General features: G+C 53.1%; 1 protein-coding gene across 5 annotated transcripts in view; it reads left to right on the forward strand.

Annotated features, from left to right (window-relative positions):
- Mprip (myosin phosphatase Rho interacting protein) overlaps positions 1-19,949 on the forward strand; it is a 134,083-nt gene that overhangs the window by 87,812 nt on the left and 26,322 nt on the right. For 3 of the 5 annotated variants that reach the window (XM_026408721.2, XM_077801173.1, XM_077801175.1), the window contains exons 6-13: positions 1,465-1,684; positions 2,732-3,242; positions 7,430-7,571; positions 8,238-8,351; positions 10,305-10,361; positions 11,479-11,547; positions 14,305-14,394; positions 17,651-17,760. In XM_026408721.2, the coding sequence (XP_026264506.2) occupies positions 1,465-1,684; positions 2,732-3,242; positions 7,430-7,571; positions 8,238-8,351; positions 10,305-10,361; positions 11,479-11,547; positions 14,305-14,394; positions 17,651-17,760 (1,313 nt within the window). The remainder of the gene's footprint in view (positions 1-1,464; positions 1,685-2,731; positions 3,243-7,429; positions 7,572-8,237; positions 8,352-10,304; positions 10,362-11,478; positions 11,548-14,304; positions 14,395-17,650; positions 17,761-19,949) is intronic. The other 2 variants (XM_026408719.2, XM_026408720.2) reach the window with 1 other exon arrangement.

A 19,949-nucleotide genomic window follows, 5' to 3' on the forward strand; every position in this document is an offset into this window, starting at 1 on the left:
ACCCGAAGGTTCTACCGTGTCTGCATGTGCACATAGAAGCGCATGCAAATGATCTGGTCATCTTTAGCCCTCACCAAGGGCCCCGGGCCTGAGGTAAGCTGAGAGGTGATTCAAAAACTGAGGCAGGGCTGCCAGGATGGGACTGGGAGGTGAGCATTTTTGTGTCACCCCCGTCTTTGGCCAGAGAGCTGAAACTTGCCTTCCTTTTGAAAGGGATTGCAGCTGTCCTATTGGCGACACGCACCCTTGGCAGGCACATTGGACAGGGGATGAACTGATGCTGCAGGAAAGCAGGAGATCCAGCCCCGCCCTTGTCAGGGTTCTGTAGGAGGGATCACTTACCTGGGTGCCCAGAACTGGGTTTGCCCCACAAACACTTCTCCCCTTGGGCAGCACCACTTCTAAGACCTGGGGGAAATGGGACTTGATGCCACTCTCGGTGGGGCTACCAACTTGGTAGAATACTGCAGACGAGGTGGCTTAAGTAACAGACACTATTTCCTTACAGTCTGGAGATTAGGAGTCTGGTTAGGGTCACTTCCTGGTCCTCACCTGGGAAGGGGCAAGTCCCATTGTGAGGGCTCCACTCATGATCTCATCACCTCCCAAAGGCCTCACCTCCTAGTGCCATCGCCTTTGATGTTAGGATTGCCATATATAAACGGGGTGGGGGACACAAACATCTTAGGCCGTAGCATTTGACTTCCATTGATGATTCTCTCCTTCACATAGTGTCTGAGTGTTCCATTTTAGCTTCTTAGGACCAAAAGTAGAGGTAGGTGAGGCTTGAGTGCATGGAAACCTGCTCTCTGCTTCTACCCTAGGGCCCAGCAGATGGCCATGGACCCAACTTAGAGATGTGATTGCTTCCTTTGCCACATACCGTCTCCCCTTGTTCGTGTCTAAAGTACCTAGGATGGGCTGGGGTTGTGGCTCAGTGGTAGAGTGCTCGCCTAGCATGCATGAGGCACTGGGTTAGATCCTCAGCACCACATAAATGTAAAATAAAGATATTGTGTCCACCTAAAATTAAAAGGTAAATATTTAAAAAATAAATAAATAAAGTACCCAGGAGCCTAGGAATGGCAAACTCTGAGCCAGCCCCTATGGTTTCACCCATGATTCTAGGGCTGCTGTTCCGAGTTCTCTCTGGTTGTGTGGGTGGGAAGAACTTGCACATGTTTGGGACATACCTTTGGAATTAAGCTGGGGCCTTTCCTGCACATATTGGCCAAGTGAGCCTCAGGCCACTTGGAATAGGCAACTGTGGGGCCACAGAGGTGAAAAGGCCATGGTGCTCTCTGGAAGGAGTGTCTCCACTGTTCCCAGCATTCCCTTCTGGAGCTTCCTGGCCCCTGGTGCTGTGTAGCTGACCCTGTGTCCCCTGTAGCTGGGCACTCAGGACCTATGAGCTGGCTTGTGCTGTGTGCACCTGTGCCCCAACTTACACCTCTGTTTCTGCAGGAGCCTGGACCTGCCAAGGTGGCCGTCACCAGCAGCAGCAGCAGCAGCAGCATTCCCAGTGCAGAAAAAGTCCCCACCACCAAGTCCACACTCTGGCAGGAAGAAATGAGGGCCAAGGACCAGCCCGATGGGAGTAGCCTGAGCCCAGTTCAGAGTCCTAGCCAGAGCCAGCCTCCTGCTGCCAGCTCTCTGCGGGAACCAGGGCTGGAAGGCAAAGAAGGTGAGCAGTGACCAGCTGGCCTTCATGCTCACCTGTCCTGGTGCCCTGTCTCGCAGTGCTAGAATGGGCCTGCGTCCCAGCAGATAGGAGCTGACACTGGGAATTGGTCATGGCCCCCAGACCTCACTCTCCCTTTGTGCATAGGTTCTGGGCAGCCAATGGCCTGGGCTTCTTAGGCTTGCCATTCTAATTTAAGTCCCATCTGTAAGGGAGGAGGGTGGCTCCTGCTCTCTCAGCCCCAGGGTGGGTATCAGGAGAATCAAAAGTGTTTTGTGGCAATGCCCATGTGTATGATGAGACCTCTGTCCCTGCACCGTGTGCTTGTGTTCATGCCGCTACCCACCATGAGCGGTGTTGATGAGGGCTGCCCAGCCCCTATTGCCTCTACCCTGTCCGGGCCCCTGGCTATAGTTAGGGTGCTGGAGAGGAAGTAGTTGGCATCATTGTGTCCTTTCCACTGAACACTTTGGGATTGCTTGAGCAGAATCAGAGTTTCTGTGTCTGCCTCTCTCATCTCAGGACTTAGTGAGTTCCACAAGACACAGTCTGGCTTTGTCCCTTCCTATTTTGTCCATACAATTAAGGACAAGTGCATAGTTGGGGTGGCCCAGCTGATCCAATCTGAGACAAAATTTTCACTCACTCTGGGCAAAGATTGTCTGAGTTCTTCTTTGGTAGCGCGTGCCCATCCACCTCTAAGAGCCTTCTGCTCCATTCACCTCTGTGCAGCCCTCTGCCCCTTCCAGCCCCCAGATCTAAGAGACCAAAAGGCTGGCAGACTGTTGGTTTCCTCCTCAGAGTTCAGTAAGAAACATCTGGTAGGGCGTCTTCCCTCCTGGGCTGGAGTCCTGCTCTCCCTGCAGCCAGTCTGGGCAAGAGGAGCCAGTGGAGGGGAAGATGGCAGTGAGTCTTTCATTCCCACCTCCCAGCTCTGCCCTTGAGTGATGGACACTGGAGTTGAAAGATGGAGAGGTGGCCCCTGTTGGGTCCTGTGTGGGCTCTGGAAGCAGCAGACTGAGTGTGCTACCCTCTCCCCCTCTCTTACAGAGGAGAGCAGCATGAGTAGTGACCGCATGGACTGTGGCCGCAAAGTGCGGGTGGAGAGTGGCTACTTCTCCCTGGAGAAGACCAAACAGGACCTGAAGGCCGAGGAGCAGCAGCTGCCCCCGCCACTCTCGCCCCCCAGCCCCAGCACCCCCAACAGGTACAGTTGCCCTGAACCGCCCTCCCAGGGACTTGGTCGTCCCCTTCCCTCCCCAGGTCCTCGGGCCCCCAGCCGCATGATCTGCAGCCTCTCCCTCAACTCCCTGGACGAGGCCAGACCGCAGCCTGCTCACGTGGACGCCAGCAGCACTGGGGGACGGGAGACAGAGACGCTGGGGAGCGCCTTTGCCTTCAGAGCCAGCAGGCAGTATGCTGCCCTGGCCGACGTCCCCAAGGCCATCAGGATCAGCCACCGAGAAGCCTTCCAGGTGGAGAGGAGGCGACTGGAACGTAGAACTCGGGCCCGGAGTCCTGGCAGGGAAGAGGTGGCCCGTCTGTTTGGCAACGAGCGGAGGTAAGGCGGGGACGAGGGGGTTCCCGTGTGTGTGGACACTCACTCACACTCTCACACTCTTTGAGCTGCCCTGGGAAAACAGTGTTCTTTTAAAAGCAGGAGCACCTTTCCCTCTGGGCCCTGGCTTCCGGCCCCAGAGCCAGGCTCCCTGCAGCCACCAGGATTTCTGAGTGCCTTGGCTGCTGTGGACCAGGATCTCTTGGATCCCTGGTGGATTCTCGACTGCCTGAATCTCATTGGGCTGGATCTTATTCTTCTTGGCTCACTCTGTTCTATCAGGTGACCCTGGCCATAGGTGGGGACAGACCCTCTTCACTCTGGCAGGCCCATGTGGGCAGAGCACAATGAGAAGGTGCCGGGGCAAACAGCTGTGCCCAGGAAGGTGAGGGCAACCCAGTGCCTCTCCCTTGGGGACATGCTCCCTGCAAGCTACAGGGAAGCCATGGTGGCCTGCAAACCCACTCAGTGCCTGATGGTATCACTGTTGCCCTTTGCCCTTTGGCCTTGGCTGAACTGGGGAGGCCGACCGGAGTCCCAGCTTCCTGGGGAGAGATGGGCTGTGGGCAGCTGGGCTAACACTGTAGATGCAGAACTTGGTGCTGAAAAGAGGATGGCTTTTGCCCACTCTCCCCCTGTTCCACTGGCCTGAGTTTCCTGAGAACCAGAAGATGTCACTGGAGGCCTGGACAGAGTCCCCACATGTCCTTCAGAGGGTCTTCCACCTGCCTCTATAAATATTTGCCTCTATTCCTCTTTGAGGAATAACAGGACGCCTCACCTGTGGGGATAGACTCTGGAGGTCGTTGGCCCTTACCTCAAAACAAATTTTTAAACAATATTTATTTTTTAGTTGTAGTTGGACACAATATCTTTGTTTTTTATTTATTTATTTTTATATGGTGTTAGGGATCAAACCCAGGGCCTTGCACATGCTAGGCGAGTGTCTACTGCTAAGCCACAACCCCAGCCTACCCCAAAACAATTTAGGAGTAGATTTGTACGTTTGTCAGGGAAGAAAAACTATAGTTTTCATTTGGTTTTCGAAGAAATTTACTCTCTAGAAAATAGATTTAATTCTAGAAATGTCCACGGTGTCCCTCCGGCCCTGGGCACAGCCTAAGCTGATTTGGAGTTGCTGTTAGGGACACAGAATGTTGGCATGGGATCCTTGAGGCTCCCTTGAGGGACAGCTCAGAAGACGTATTTCTATCTCTCATCCCTTTTCTTAACCCACAGTGAAGCCACGGTCCACCCACTCATCTAAATGTCCCAGATAAAAGGGCCTGTGGTCAGTCTCCAGGATAAGGGGCTGTCTGACTCTGCCCAGAGTTACTGGTCTTGAAACAGGGGAAAGTAGGTGCACCGTCTAGGGAGAGCAGTAAAGCCGAGGGAGCCAGGTGCCTCCCAGGTCCCTTCCAGGCACCCTGTGTACTGGGCTGCTATCATATTTCATTGACAGCTTGACAAGATGCCTGCTGCTACCATCCCCAGCCTACAGGTGCAAAAACTGAAAACCAGGGTTCAGTGATAGGGTGACCTCCTGTAGCAAATAGCTGAGGGGCCCATAGTGGGAAGTCCCTGCTCCCATGGTGTAACCCATTGTTGGAGCCCAGGGTGTCTTAAGCAGTTAAGTAAACATAGAAACGAAGGGGCTTGTTGGTGACCCAGGAGGCTGGCAGCGTGGGCAGGAGGGCTTTATGCTGGCTGGCAGGCAGACTGTGTGTCATGGTGGTTCTGGAGCAGGATCAGCCAGGGCCTGAGTCAGTGCCAGACCACAGAATTAACATTCTGCACACCTGCTTGGCTTGGCTGCTTCTCAGAGAGACTCATTTTGAACTCATTCTCATCCACTGGCCTTGGAAAGATGTGGTTTGGGGGGCTTTGCTCTTGCATGCTCTTTGCCACCATGGAGAAGCGTTTCAGCTGGTGTTAGCACTCGGGGACTTCCTGCCTTTACATACTAACCCTGCAACTGACCCTTTCTCACTGACCCTAATGACCTCTGACGGGCTGCTGCTGCTCTCTGAGGCCCACTCACTGGATCCCAAGTAGGCCACCCTCTGCTGAACTGGATCCTGTCCTCTGGTAGGTTACAGCAATGTCCAGAGTGGCAGGAAATCAGACACAGCTGCGCACAGTGGCAGCCAGGACAGGCCTGCCCTGCAGCCGTGGGGCAGTTTCTTGATAAGCCTCAGCCAAACCAATGAGCCAGCAGTCTGTGTGAGCATGATGGGCTTTGGGCTTCGACATGTTTGTTTTTCAGACTTCCAGAGCCTGTGCAGATGTTTCTGGAACAGGGATTGCCTCTGACTGCTGAGTGTGGGGAAGCCACGGTCCTTAGGGGGCTGCTGGTGACAGATAACCCAGCCAGTCCTGCTGCGCAGTCTGACTCCCAGACCCTTGCCATGTAGGGGTCATGCCCCGGGAACCCTGGCACTCTGAGGGCAGGTGCCTGTTCTCTGTGCTACCTGTGTGAGGTGTTGCTGACGCCTGCAGTGCTTCATGGGTGCTGTGTTAGTAACTTCCCACCGACACGGTGAACCAGGGCAGAGGGTGCTGAGCCTGGCCTTGCAGTGCTTTCCCTCAGATGGAGTGGCTGTAGCAAGTGCCTTTCCTGTTTTCCACTCTGACTTGGAGCCCTGGAGCCCTGGAGCCCCACAGCATGTGACTTGCATGCGCTTCAGGTCTCAACACAGCCCTACTGCTTTCCTGGGGAGCCTCCACGTCAGGTCCCATGGCAGCACCCAGGCCTGTCGGGGCCAGATCGCCCCGCTGCAGTTCAGCCATGCTGGGTGCCTTGCCCTCACTACCCAAGCCTTCTCTTGTGCCCGTGGCCCCAGCAGCCTCCTTAGCTTCCCTCCCTCACACTTGCCTCCTTGCCTGCTCCCGGTCAGTGTCACACCCTTTGCTGGTGTGGCCAGCTGGCCTGACATGAGCCCCCTTCCTGAAGAGGCACTGTGCAGAAGCAAGACCAGGGAAGTGGCACCCACGTGCCCTCGGAGCCTAGCCTGGGTGCTCTGCCTCCCTTGAGTAGGGACCTCCAAGACAGATTCACACTGAGCCTCCCTGGGAGTCGGCAGAGTCAGGTGTGGTCCAAGTGTAGTCCAGATGTAGTCCAAGTCCAAGAAGAAGCACCTTCTCCTCAGCTTTCATGCTTGCCTGGGACATGGCTGGGGGCCTGAGGTGTCACCGGGAGGGCAGACCTTGCAGAGGTCGAGGGAGGAGGGGCTATTCTCCTGACAGGTCCAGTCCAACCCTAGGCCCAGGGGTCAGCCCCAGAATGCAGGACTGAGCACAGCCCGCCACTTGCCAGCCTCTCTGCCTGACCCTGCCTGGACTCCTGACTGAGGGACGATTGGGGTCCTCCTCTGCAGTGATCATCTTGGGTTTTGCTTCTTTGATTCTGTGGGTGATTTTGGTTTGCCATTATTTGATTTTGAAGACAGTTCTTTTCTGTTTATTCATTCTCCAGCCTTGTTTTCTTTCAGGTCTTGTCCTCTCCGCCCTCTGCTGTGTCGCTGTGGCGTTCGCGCCTCCTCCACCCGCTTCGCTCCCATCTCAGCTCCGTCTCCGGCACAGACCACCTGACGAGGCCGCCGGCCCTCTCACATGAAATCAACCTGCTTTGTTTTGTTTTAGTTTGGTTTTTGATTCCTTTTAACTGTTGGCAGAAACAATGTTAATTCATGAGCCTCTTTCTTGCTGAATTTTGGGCACCCTGGGGTGGGATCTGCGTCATGATTGTGGAGGGACGCCTTGAGCTTGGAGTCCCTCTGAGGTGGTGGTTGCCTTTTGATGGTGTTTGTGGCTCAGGAGAAGCTGTTGGGTGCCAAGCTGTGTGAAGGCCACGTGGGTCAACACAAGAGAGCCTGTAGGGCCTCCAGGGTCGGGCAGGCGCAGGACTGGCAGGGGAGTTCCCAGCCCTGATCTGCTCTTGCCCATGTAGAGGGGGCACCAAAAGAGCTTGGGTTGACCAAGCTTGTGCCTGGAAGCTGGTTGGGTTGGTGCTGTGTGAAGCTTGTGCCACCTGCCTGATGGGGGAGGCTTAGGGAAAGTGGGCACAGGCCTTGTGGAGTGAGCCGAGTGTGGGAAGCCAGCTCCAGGGGCTCCTCCTCGACCCAAGGCCAGCGCCGCCTCGGGGATGTGGGAGATTCTCTTCTTCAGCAGCCTCCTACCCTCTCTTGCAGGAGATCCCAGGTGATTGAGAAATTTGAGGCCTTAGACATTGAGAAGGCAGAGCACATGGAGACCAATGCCTCGGCAGTGCCCTCTCCATCGAGCGACACTCGCCAGGGCCGCAGCGAGAAGAGGGCATTCCCCAGGAAGCGGGTGAGCTCCGAGGGCAGGGGTGCCGAGGCCCCCGTGGGGCTGGCGGGGCAGCTCAGGGTTTGGGCACACATGATCCCACACATTCCACGTTCCCCTAGCGCTGGAGATGTGCTTCTGCTGGCCTCTACTCCCTGATCTCCCCTCCATTAGTGAGCCTCTTGAGGGCCAGCCTGTCTTCTGCATCTGCGTTCCAGAACTTCATCTCCCCGAGATGGTGCTCAAACGAGTTTTATACCACAGGCAGCAACTAGAATGTTCTCTTCCTCCCTGAGGCAGCCCAGCAACAAGGCTGAACATGGTGCCTTTCTTCCTTCCTTCTCTTTCCGTCTTGAGTAGCAGCCACTCCCCTCTTTGCTCCATCAAAAGGTGGATCATCCTCTGCGGTCCTCCTGTTCCCAGGCACACCTGCCTGCCCACCTCTTCTATAGCTTGCTGTGTCTGAGCTCTTCTTCCTCCCTGGCGACTCTTGTTTGTGAGGTGCCCACTGCCCAGCTGCTGTCCACTGCCACAGAACCTGGTCTTCCTTCTGTGCTCTGAGAAGCTGGAGGATGGGGTGGGGCTAGAACAGTGTCCCTCTCAAGGAAGGATGGATGACCCAGCTTACTGCCCCTGTGCCCAGCCAAGCTGCCCTGGGCTGCACTGACTGGCGGCTACTCTCTGCCATAGGACTTCACCAGTGAAATCCCCACAGCGCCTCTATCGGACACCTCAGCTTCCCCCCTGTCTCCACACCGAAGAGCCAAGTCACTGGACAGGAGGTCCACGGAGTCCTCCATGACGGTGAGCCCGGACTGTGTGCCAAGTTCTCTGGAGACCTGCTGCTGCCGCTGCTGCTCCTGCTTCTGGCCACTCTGGGCCGCTGTCTGTTTGTGTCCTTGAGTTCATGCCAGATGTCCCTCTGTGCACAGCCCTCATGTCTGTGAGTGCCCCTACCTGCCAACTCACGGCCCACTGGAAGCAAGTCCTGTTTCTTCCCCATCCTGGGCCCAGCAGAATCAGGGACTGTGTGGCATCCTGAGCTCCGCGTGGCAGTCTCTGCAGAGGAGGCCACCTTGGCCTTGGCAGGGAATCTTGGTTTAGGAAGTCAGGACTGCATCAGAGACCTTCTGCTCTTCTGCTTCTGGGTGTTCACTTTTGTGGTGCTGTGGAGGCAGGAGCCGTGACTTGTTGAGACTTGTCCTGTTCTTGAGTTTGTGCCATGGGGGAAAGCAGGCCTTGCCCGGGTCCTTCCGTGGAGCTTAGATCTACAGCAGTGGTGGCTCAACAGGAGCGGTCAAAGCTCGGGTCATGGGCTACGTCGGCAGCTGGCCTGACCCTTCTGCACCCTCTCCAGGCTCCTGAGGCCCAGACAGAAGAGATCAGCAGGGATCCACCAGCACCTTCCCTCCAGGGCAGGCGCAGCTGCAGTGACACCACCAAAGCAAAGTTTGGGAGTCTTTATAAGCTGGGCGTGGTGGCACATGCCTGTCACCTCAGTTACTAGGGAGGCTGACTCAGGAGGATCACAAGTTTAAAGACCACCTCAGCAACATGACAAGACCCTGTCTCCAAAATAATAATAATAATAATAATAATAATAAGAGTCTTTATTACTTAGAGATTCACAACAGGCAGGACAATCAGAGGGGAAGAGAGAAACCTTTCATCCCAGGTCTTGTGCAGAACAACCATGTGTACCCAAGAGGGTCTTCCCCTGCATAATGGTCATCTGGGATCAGTGTCCTAATTTCTCAATGTCATTATTTATTGGATACCTCAGACAACCCTAAAGGAAGGGAGTCTGGCTTAAAGCGGGAATTAGAGGGCTCCACCAAGGAACGTGCCTCCTGGCCAGAGTGGTCCAGGCAGCCGTCCACCGCTGTGTCTGTGTGATGCAGCAGGTCTCCTGGAACACACCTGGTTGTTACCCTGCTACTTCTCATCTTTTGCAACTCCCTCCCTGCCGGGGGAATACTGAGACATCAAAGCCAGTTCTGATCAGGACAGCAGGAAAAACAGAGAAGGGGTGGCTGGTGTCTGCGTGGGGACCTGCCTCACAGGAGCACAGAGTGATGGGTGAGGGCCTTGGCCAGGCAAGGTGCAGGTGTTCTGACACGGCCCTGTGAGGCTGCCTCTCAGACCCACACATGCCTGAACATCATAGGTGAAAAGGGCTGCTGGGCCTTCTTGTCTGCTGTCCTGCATCTTATGGGCAATGGAGACTGAACTTCTCCTGATGGAGGAGTGACTTGAGGGCCTGGAAGGGCTGCTACTGCCTCTTTCCTCAACACCAGCTGTGGTCTGTGCCCCCAGGCTTCTGTGACTTTGCTTTTCCTGCAGCTTTGGCAAGAGCCCCTGAATTCTCCTTTCAACTGTCCTTACAGACCTTCTCCTTCATGAAATCCAACACTCTACTGGGTCTGCTCTCTGCTCCAGACAGGCCTTGTAACAGGACCCACGCAGGCCAGGGTAGGCATCTTGGGGCAGCTGGGCAGCCAATGCTGCTGCTTTCCAGGGCAAATGAGGCCATGCCCGCTCTCTACCTGGTATCTCCTTCCTCATGGACTCACGTGCCCTTGGGCAGCATCCAGGAAGGGCAGGGAAAGGCACACAGGCTCATCTGGCAGGTGGAGAAACCCCTTTTCCTGGTGCCACTTCGTCTGGACAAAATTATCAGTCCCATCAGCCACGCTTGTCCACAACTGCACACCATGAGGCTTTCCTCTGAGCTGTCTCTTTCTCTTCCTTTCCCAGCCTGACCTGCTGAATTTCAAGAAAGGCTGGCTGACCAAGCAGTACGAGGACAGCCAGGTGAGTTGGTGGAGCTCCTGTGACCTTGAGGACTGAAGCAGGTGTGAATTCTTGCTGACCTTGTCCCTGGTGGGATCTGTGAGCCCTAGCTCCATCTCCCTACCATGGGCACACTCACTCATGGAGCAGGACTAGCCAGGACCCCCACCTGCTCACAGTGCAGGTGCACAGATCCCGTGGTCATGGTGGCAGGGACCCTGGGGAGGCACCACTTGACTCTGCTGGCTGCCTGCAGTGTCTCTGGGCCTTAGGCCTGAGGACGTTCTATAGCGTCCGCCCCCACCACCTAGGGGCCCAGGGACAGAGAAGGCCTGTGGCAGTGGGGCTGACATGTGTTATTGTACAGAGCAGCCAAAGAGGGTCACCTAGGATGGCAAGACCCTGTGTGCAAGAAATCAGCTCCGTTGCAATGACACCATCAGGCCCTGGTGGGAGCAAATGTAGTCCATTCCTGCTGCCAAATCCAAGCAGGTAGAGCTGTTTGCAGCTGGGCCTGACCAGGCTCTGAGGCTAAAAGTCCTGGCCGCCTGAGGAGGCGTGAAGAGGATTCTGCAGGGTCTACACCCAGGAGACCCTAACCCTGGCCCATCCCGGCTTCCCCTCTGCCAAGACATCCTCTCTCCCCTCCATATCGGATCCCTTTGGCCTTGCCTGAAGACTCAAGGTCCCCTCCTTGCTGCTCACAGTGAAGACTTGGTACCACTTCTGCTGGTGCAGGTGGGACATGCCCATCTGGGGAGCCAGTCAGATGGCCATGGCTCTTGGTGCCATTTCACAGCCACCTTTCCATTGTGATGGTCTGCAGACTCTGGAGGGGGGGACGGAGGCCTCCAAAGCACTTGGTCACCAGCTGTACCACTGTGGATCACAGAGAACCCCCAGCTAAGGCCACCCCACTGTCCGCTGCCTTTTCACAGAGGAGCCACAGCTTAGCAAGCCTCCCTGAGGTTGATGAGCGCATGGCTGCCTGCGTCTGAGCAGTCTGTGTGCCACGTGCCATGTCGGGGGTTGAGGCTGCCCTTTGCTTACCCTGTGTTCTGGAAGGTACTCCTGGACACTGGCTCTAGGGCACCCTGGAGTGGTAGTTGAATTTTGTTGTTTCTTTCTTTCCTGTCAGTGGAAGAAACACTGGTTTGTCCTGGCAGATCAGAGCCTGAGGTACTACAGGGATTCCGTAGCTGAGGAGGTGAGTGACTGGCTCTGCTCCTCTGGGAGAAACCTGAGGGCGCAGGTGGCATCTTGGAGCTTGAGGCTCTCGCTGCTGTTGCTTTCTCGTGGGCTGATGTCCCTGTCTGTCTGGGAAAGAGTGTTCCTGCTGCCATCTTGGGTGTCCTGGTCTTCGTCTGGTGGGAGCAGCCAGACCAGCTTTAACAGCTCATGACTCTTCCTGCCTATGACAGCAGGCTTTCCCGAGACCCTGTTCAGGTACCTTGGCACAGTGGGCTTTGGTCACTCCCGTGTTTCTGTTCTTTGAAGAACACTGAAATTTGAATACTCAGGATGAGCAATCTGATTGTTTCTACAAAGAGATTTGTGGTGAATTGAGTCGTTGGAGGAATTGAACTAAATCTTGTCCTGTCTTTTGGATAAGGATGGCATATGGTGGGAGAATTCGGTTGGGACCTTAACAGTCCCAAGACCATGACTGAAGACCAACTGGGACAGACTCTTTTCTTCACCTATCCCCCAAAAACACCCCCTTTTGAATAATCTAGAAAGTCTGTGTGCTTAATTTTCGCTGCTAATTCTACTCAGAATCCTTCAGTTGTACCCATACATCTAGAAAAAGATCTCAGCCTCAAGTTAGCCATTCTCAGACCTTTGTAGTAAAAAGTGGGAAAGAACCTGAATATCCATCATTAAACAGTGTTCTTCATATTTAAATATTCTGAATTGGTCTGCGTGGACTTGAAGGGGGAAGATGTTGCCAGTAGGATGTAGGTGCAAAGTGTTGTGGGCAACAGGCTCTGCTGTGTCCAAAATCAGCGTTCTGTGATTTCAAGAGTGGTCTGCAGACCCTGAGTTCCTTTCAGGAGAGCTGTGATAGTCAAATGTTTATAATGTGATGGTCAAATGTTTTTTGTGGTGTTGATGTCTGCATTGAGGTACAGAAGCAGTGGTAGGTGAGACCCCAGCACCTTGGCACAGGCTGCAGCAGTCACTGTGTTCACACTGCCAACAGTCATGGTGTTACAAACCAAGTCTTGTTCAGTGGCAGAGCGCTTGCCTAGCATGTCTTGAGTCACTGGGTTCAATTCTCAGCACCACATATAAATAAATAAATAAATAAATAAAGGTCTATCAACAACTAATAAAAAATATTTTAAAAAAAAGCCAAGTCTTAATTGGGCAGTAAAGGTTAGTAATTTTATTAAGCCTCAACCTTTGAATGCCTGTCTTTTTTGTATTCTGTGATTTAAGTGGGAATTCAACATCAACCACAGCCACAGGCTGTCTTATGGAACACGCTTGGGCTGTTGAGTTGTGAGCTGAACTAGCCATGTCTTTGCGCAACACCATTATTATTTGAAGAAAGAGCTGACAAACTGGTCATTCAGTTTGTGAGTTAGGTAGACTTTTTTTAAATCAAGAACCTATTCCTACCAGGTGTGACAGTGCACACCTGTAATCCCCAGCTACTCAGGAAGCTGAGGCAGAAGCATCACAAGTTACAGGCAAGCCTGTATATCTTAATGATATCCTGTCTCAAAAAACAAAAGGCGCTGGGGATGTAGTTCAATGGTAGAGAACCCCTGGGTTTACTCCCCAATACCAATACTAATAATAGTACTAGTAAATAATAATAAAAGAACCTGTTCTTTCAAGGAAAACAACTGACAGTTCATTGCCAGTAGTACAATTTGAGCTTTTAAGAAAAAATTAATATAAAGAGAACAAATAAATTTTTTTAAAAAAGGAATATTAGGCTGGGCATAATGGTATAGTTTGTAGGTCTACTGGGGAGGCTGAGGCAGGAGGAACACTTAAACCCGGAAGTCAGAAGCCAGTCTGGGCAATGTAGACTCCATCTCAAAAAAGTAAAGAAAAAATGATAAAAGAAAAAGGTAAAAGTTAGAACTTCCAAAAATTCCTATTATATCATGAACTTGACGGCTTCCCTTTTCCTTGAGGACTTCTCAGATGAAATTGGTGATGATGTAACAAATGTGACATTTTGATCCCACATAATGAACTATGTGGACGTTTGAAAGCTATGTACAACCTAATGTTTTCCAAGTGACACCTGTTACAGCATCATGCCTGTCAAAAGACATAGCCAAAGGGCAGGATGAACTGTGCACTTAATATAACAACACAGAAAACTCACTGATGGGATTGCAGATTTCACAGTTTACTTTTGAGAAACTCCTGCTTGTCAAAAGAGTCCATAGTTAGCTGGAAAGACTGTTAAAATCCATCCTTTTCCAACTCTGAGACCACTTTGTCTTAATGAACTTCAACCAAAACAATACACTGAACAGACTGAATGCAGAAAGAACCCACCCATCCTCTCTGAAGCCAGACACAGAAGAGATGGCAGAAATTCAAAACAGTGCCACTTTTATCATTGACTTCTAATCATATTTTTAATTTTAAAATGAAAGGAGTTTGTTTTTATTTTTAAATAAACAGTTTAAAATGTTCAGCTTTAATTTTTAATGTAAATATCATAAGTAGATAATCTGCACATACACAAAAACTCTTTGTTTTTAAAAGAGTCCTAGCCAACACATTCAGGCCTTCCGGCAGGCATGGAATGTCTTTAGCCAGATACCCAAGAACATGGTAGTAGGGATGCTCCTGGGGAGGGACCTGGTTCCTACAGTGGTGGGGAGATGTAGTCAAGGTCTATTCCCATTAAAGACTTAGTACAAGGGAAGGTGCTCATCAAGACATTGGCTCCTCCAAAATCTCTTTAAGACCCCCTCATTTCTCTCTGCAGGCAGCTGACTTGGATGGGGAAATTGACTTGTCCACATGTTATGACGTCACAGAATATCCAGTCCAGAGGAACTATGGCTTCCAGATACACGTGAGCCCAGGGGAAAGGGGGTACACGGGCTTGACCAGCAGGGATGTATCTTGGAGAACCTGATGTCTCAGTGGGCCCCCGATGGGAGGGCTAAGTCTTTTCCATTGGCGTTGACTCCTGTCCCTGTGGCCCTTGGCCTCCAACCCTAGAGAGTAATGTGAACACAAAGGTGGACATCTTTTCTCTCAAGGCTGTTTAAAGACTTTTGTTACTGAAGCGTGGTGTTTTGTTGTACTGAGGATTAAACAGGAGCATTCTACCTCTGATCTGCATCCCTACCCCTTTTAGTTCTATTTATTTTTTATTTTGACACTGAGTCTCGATAAGTTGCTGAGGCTGTCCTCCTGGAACTCACAATCCTCCTGCCTCTGCCTCCCAGGTAGCTGGGGTTTCAGGAGTGTGCCGCCATGCCCCACTCTTTTTTTTTTTTTTTTTTTTTTTTTTTTTTAATTTTGATGCTGGAGTTTGGGGCCTTTAGAAGGATTAGGATATGGAGACTAAGAATAAAAGTGTTTGTTAATTATTTAAAAGAGAAAGGTTTTTATTCACTTATTCATTCATTCATTCATATATTCACTTGCAAGTCTATTTTTTTTCCAAGATCTTGTGAACAGTGCTTCACTTTTCTCTCAAAACAGTAAGTTGTTGGACAAATGAAATAGTCACCATTGGCCTTTACTATAGAATTACGCTTGGAGTCAGCCCTACCCAGGATTAAGAGCACAGGACTGCCATATCCACTCTCACCTCTCACACCAGTTGCAAGTTTGGGGGTTTCCAAAGTAACCTTTAACTTCAAGAATTCTCTAGAATGACTCAGAGCACTAAGGAAAGCACTAACTTAAAATTTGTTTTATTATAGCAGAAGGGTACAAATTAGAATCAGTCAATGGAAGGGACACATGGGGTAGAACCTGGGACCTGGAGGGTCCCAGAGTATCTGTGTCCTTTGGGGACACTGTACCCTCTTGGCCTTGTCACGAAACAATACACAGAGCATATCCAGATCGCTAGCCTGGACCTCAGTGTCCAGTCTTCACCAAACTTTCATAACGTTGTAACCAGTTGAGTTTTCATCTTGGCACCTGGTCTCCATCTTTAGCCCCCAGCCCACCAAAGTCACTTTACATGGCCCAGTCTTAACCCCCTGAGTTCATGGTTGGATTTTGGTTTTTCTGACACAGCCAGCCCCTCCCCGGGTAATCTTGACAGTATCAGCTGTCAGGTGGGGACTCAGGAATTTGTCATAGGTAATGCTCCAATCACTCAGGCAGGATTTACAGGTTACCTCCCAGGGGCTTGGGACAGAGGCCAGGCCTCTCTTTGGATGAAGCCTCTTGGTTTTCTCTCGTAAGAGCCTTCAGATTGGTGGCAGTAGGAGAGTTGTCTCCCTCAGGGCAGGCTCTGGGACTTGGTTTCTCATAGGATGCTGGACGCTGGTGGACTCACTGTAGCAGGTTTCACCTTCCTATCTGGGGGCCCGGACACTCAATTGCGCTTACTTCCTGTGTGTCGCTGTGCTCAGAGTTGACCAGGTACTTTGGGACAGACTTAGACCCACCAAATTCAGAGGACATGGAAAGCCAGCTCCGGTGGCAGATGTGTTAAAAGCCCACTGCCACCCCTGGGCAACCGTCACGGCTTTCCTCCACATGGGTCTGTGAGTACCACGTCATGTGGAGTGGCACTGGAGGCCTGCTTCCAGGGCTGGTGTGGTTTGGTTGCTCTCAGCAGCTCACAGGGCCCTGCTGCAGTGTTTTTCTGCCCCTCAATCCCTGTGGGAGGAGCAGAGCACTCCATGAGCCCCTCACCAAGATCCCTCTCAGTGCCAGACCTGGTGTGGGCTGTGGCTGTGGGGGCCCCTGCTAGCCCCAGTACCCCAGTCTTGGTCAGCAGGCACTGGGGCAGGCGTCCTGCAGTCGAGCTCACCCACTCTTTTCTAGTGATGGCAAGGACACTAGACCTGGTAGGGCTAGGTGTGGATAGGTGTGGCCACTTTGCCTCTGTGGCGATAGACCCTCCTCATTGCTCTGACTGGGGGCTTGCTTTTGAGTTTTCATCTTGGCACTTGGTCTCCATCTTTAGCCCCCAACCCACCGTGCCTGCCACGAGCCCCAGGGGCTGCAAGCCTGGATCAGGACAGGCTGTTTTCATCCTGCTCTACTTGGAGAAGGTTCTGCTCTAAGTCGGTAGAAAGCACCCGCGTGATATAACCGGTGACTGTACGCTAGGGAATTGTGTCTGCAGCACTTGCAGGGCAGCAAAAAGGGGCACGGGTCAGGTAGCTTCTGTGGTGATGAGCAAAGAAGGAAGGAGGGGAGCTGAGCAGCAGGAAGAGACATGAGAGGAGGGGGGCAGTGGGGGCCCATGAGGCCCACAGAGAAGAGCTGCCCAAAGAGCTGACTCGGGAAGCAGGTGCTCTGGAACCTGGTGGGTGGTGCGTTTGAGGCTGTGATGGGCTCTCTCGAGAACACGTATCAGGCAAGTGCCGTCCTGAAGCTGGAAAGAGAGGTCAGCTAGAGATGAGGCCCATCACAGTGGGGCTCTGTAACTAGAGACTCCAGAAGTGCCCTCCTGAGGGGTGGAGAGGGAGACCCCCAGAGGTGTGAGTGTGCATCCCAGGCTGCAGCCTGGAGAAGAGTGGGGTGTGGCCTGGGGCTTGGTCTCTGGTGAGGAAGGGACCAAGTTGATCTGTGCTTGGCAGCTGGCATCTGGGCCAGCATGTGATCTTTGGTGTGACTCCTGTGCCAAAGCCATCGTGGTGATGGCATCTTCCTGCCAGCCGCTGTGTCTATGGTGGGGTCTGAGCAGCCTGGGTGGCCAGTAGGATGGTGTGTAGCACTCCCTTCGCTAGGTGCAGGAAGATGACTCGGGGAGCCGCTGGCCACACGTCATGCACCTGTCCTTTCTGAAGGTGCTTGAGTAGAGCTGCATGGGGATGCAGGGATCGTGTCCCTCAGGCCATGTCCCTGGGCTCTGCCTGGGCGTCCCTGATGGAGTGCCTGTCATCCTCCGTCAGCTCACAGGTAGCTGGTGTAGAGCAAGAGTTCAGTACATGTGTGCTAGCCCTGTAGGGGCAAAGGCTCCGTCTGCCACTTCTCTGAGAGTCTGCCCCATGCAGCTCTTGACTGCTAGCCTCTGCCTTCCTCCCTGTAGAACCTGGTCTCTGCCTAGTCCCAGGATCTCCCCTGGAGGTGGGAGGTGGCAGTCATCTCCTGGGACCAGTCACTGGGTGACACCTGTGTCTTTTGTATAGACAAAGGAGGGCGAGTTCACACTGTCTGCCATGACTTCTGGAATCCGGAGGAACTGGATACAGACCATCATGAAGCACGTTCACCCAACCACTGCCCCAGATGTGACCAGGTGAGATAGTCGGGGATGCCTGAGGGAGCCCCTCATGCCTCTTATGGGGACCCTCTGGCTCCTGCTAAGGGAGCTACAGTTTTGGATCTGTCATTCCCCTGGACCTGAGCCTGGCTACCTCCCAGCACAGCTTCCTTCCCTCCCTCTTCTGTCCCATAGTTGGCTGGCCCTGCTTGGTCTCCTTGTGGCTCTCTGGTTTTTCTGTCCCAGGCTGGCTTATCCTCTTTTACTGGCCAGGTCAGCCATGCAGGTCACCTTTGTGCCCATTGGTAGAACTGTGCTTAACAGAGAGTCTTCTTAGTCTCTCTCTCGGCCCAGGCCTGGGCTTAGGCTGTGCCGTGGGCCCTGTCTAACTACTGTCCTCTGGCTGGCGAGGGCAGTCCCAACGCTGCAAGGCACAGGCCACCATAGCTTTGCTCTTCCTTGGTTTCTTTTCGCCTCACTCCGACATCTGTTTGATTTCTGTGCAACCAGGAAAAGCTTCTCTCTGAGACTCTCACTGCTGAAGCCCAAGCTGGAAAAGTGTGTTCTCTCCTGTGTTAGCATTCTGTGGTTCGTATCCCTTGGGACCCACTGCATGCCTTCCTCCTCCTGCCCTGGAAGTTAGAAACCTGCCACCAGTTTGCATTTTCAGAGAAAGTGGAAACAGCTCCACTGTGCAGGGTCTGGCTCTGTGTTGGCCAAACACTGCTGTGCCCACCTGAGGCCACAGAGCCACCATGTGTCCTGAGCATCTCCCGTGCCTTCCTCTGCTGGGGAGGCTCAGGGTGTTTCTGGCTCCAGAGGTCAAGCTGTGGCAGGCAGCACAGTGACGGCAGTGGCTGTTGTGGTCTGCAGCAGCCTCTCCCACGTCTGTGCTTGGTCAGAACCTTCACCTCCCTCCAGAGGCTGACTCCACCCCCTCTGAACAAGAAGGAAACTTGACCACCCCCTTACTTCAGGCCCCTTTTCTCTCATACATTCATTCCTTCATTCATTTGCCAGCAGTGTCTAGTTGTTCCTATATCATAAGGTCAGGAGGTTGTGGCCCAGCTCAGCAGCCCTCCTGCTGTCTCTTGGGAGCTTGGCAGAGGGCTGCTGCTTGCTGGTTTTCATCCAAGAGCCCTCCAAGTCAGGAGCAGAGCCCACGGTGCAAGGTGCCCGGCGCTCTTCCCAGCTCCCATAAAAGGCCTCACAACAGAGCGAGAAAGGCACCTGTGTTGCCTGCCCAGGCTGCGCAACAGATGGTGCGGCTGTGTGCTCAGGCGGGCAGTGGATGCGAGAGGGCAGGCGGCCTGCTGTCCTCTTCTGCCAGGCCTGGGCTGCATGCTCAGGTTGAGGGTCCTGGCTAGAAAAAGTCAGCGTTGGGATATTTGGGGGCAGGTGCCAAGAGGACACTTGTGCACACCATGTGCTTGCATGTGGCCTGGAAGGGGTGGTCTCCTACATGGACGTTCCTGTCCCCCGCCCCAGGCAGTGACTATGGTCTCTGGGGAACAAGATGGAGGCCAGTGTTGTGCTTTCATACCAAAGTGGGCCTGACTTGGTCTTCCTGACCAGAGTGGACCTCACAGGCTAGTGTACCTTAAAGTTGGTAGAGCGCCCCCCCCTCCCGTTTGTTTTTGCTTGTGTTCTTCTATGTCAGCTCTCATGAGCTGAGGAAAACTTGAATTGTTTTACCACTACAAGGCCAAGCTCCAACACGGTATTAGATGCAAAGGGGACAGTGTCAGAGCTGCTGGCCTCAGTCTGTTTCTTACTGCCGTCTTGCAGTCTGGTCACAGGGCACTGGCCTTGGAGCTGGAGAAGCCTTGAGGAGAGGCAGCTTCTGGAAGCATGTCTGTCACACCCACCTGCACTCACATGTCATCTCCCCCCAGTGTGGAGCCTAAGCCAGCTCGCTCTCGACTCCATGATACGAAAGGCCCGCTCTGGGTCATTTTCCTTTGCATGTGTGTGTGGTCTTCGGTTGGACCCTTGCCAGTCATGCTGCTCTGAAGCACTCTGATCCTTACTGTTTGTCAGGACAGGTGGTCCCAGGGGCATGGGAAGTGCTTCCTTTTCCCTGGGGGCCCTTTCACATCCTCCTTTCTGTTTGGTTTTAGGATAAACACGGGTGCTCCTGGGTGCTCCCCCTGGGCCTTCACTGTCCCCAGGTTTCTTCCAGTTCTTTTCTGAGGCTTGGACAAGACCAGGGAGCGCTCTGCTCA

Source organism: Urocitellus parryii, chromosome 7, assembly GCF_045843805.1.
Source record: "Urocitellus parryii isolate mUroPar1 chromosome 7, mUroPar1.hap1, whole genome shotgun sequence".
Classification (NCBI taxonomy): domain Eukaryota; kingdom Metazoa; phylum Chordata; class Mammalia; order Rodentia; family Sciuridae; genus Urocitellus; species Urocitellus parryii.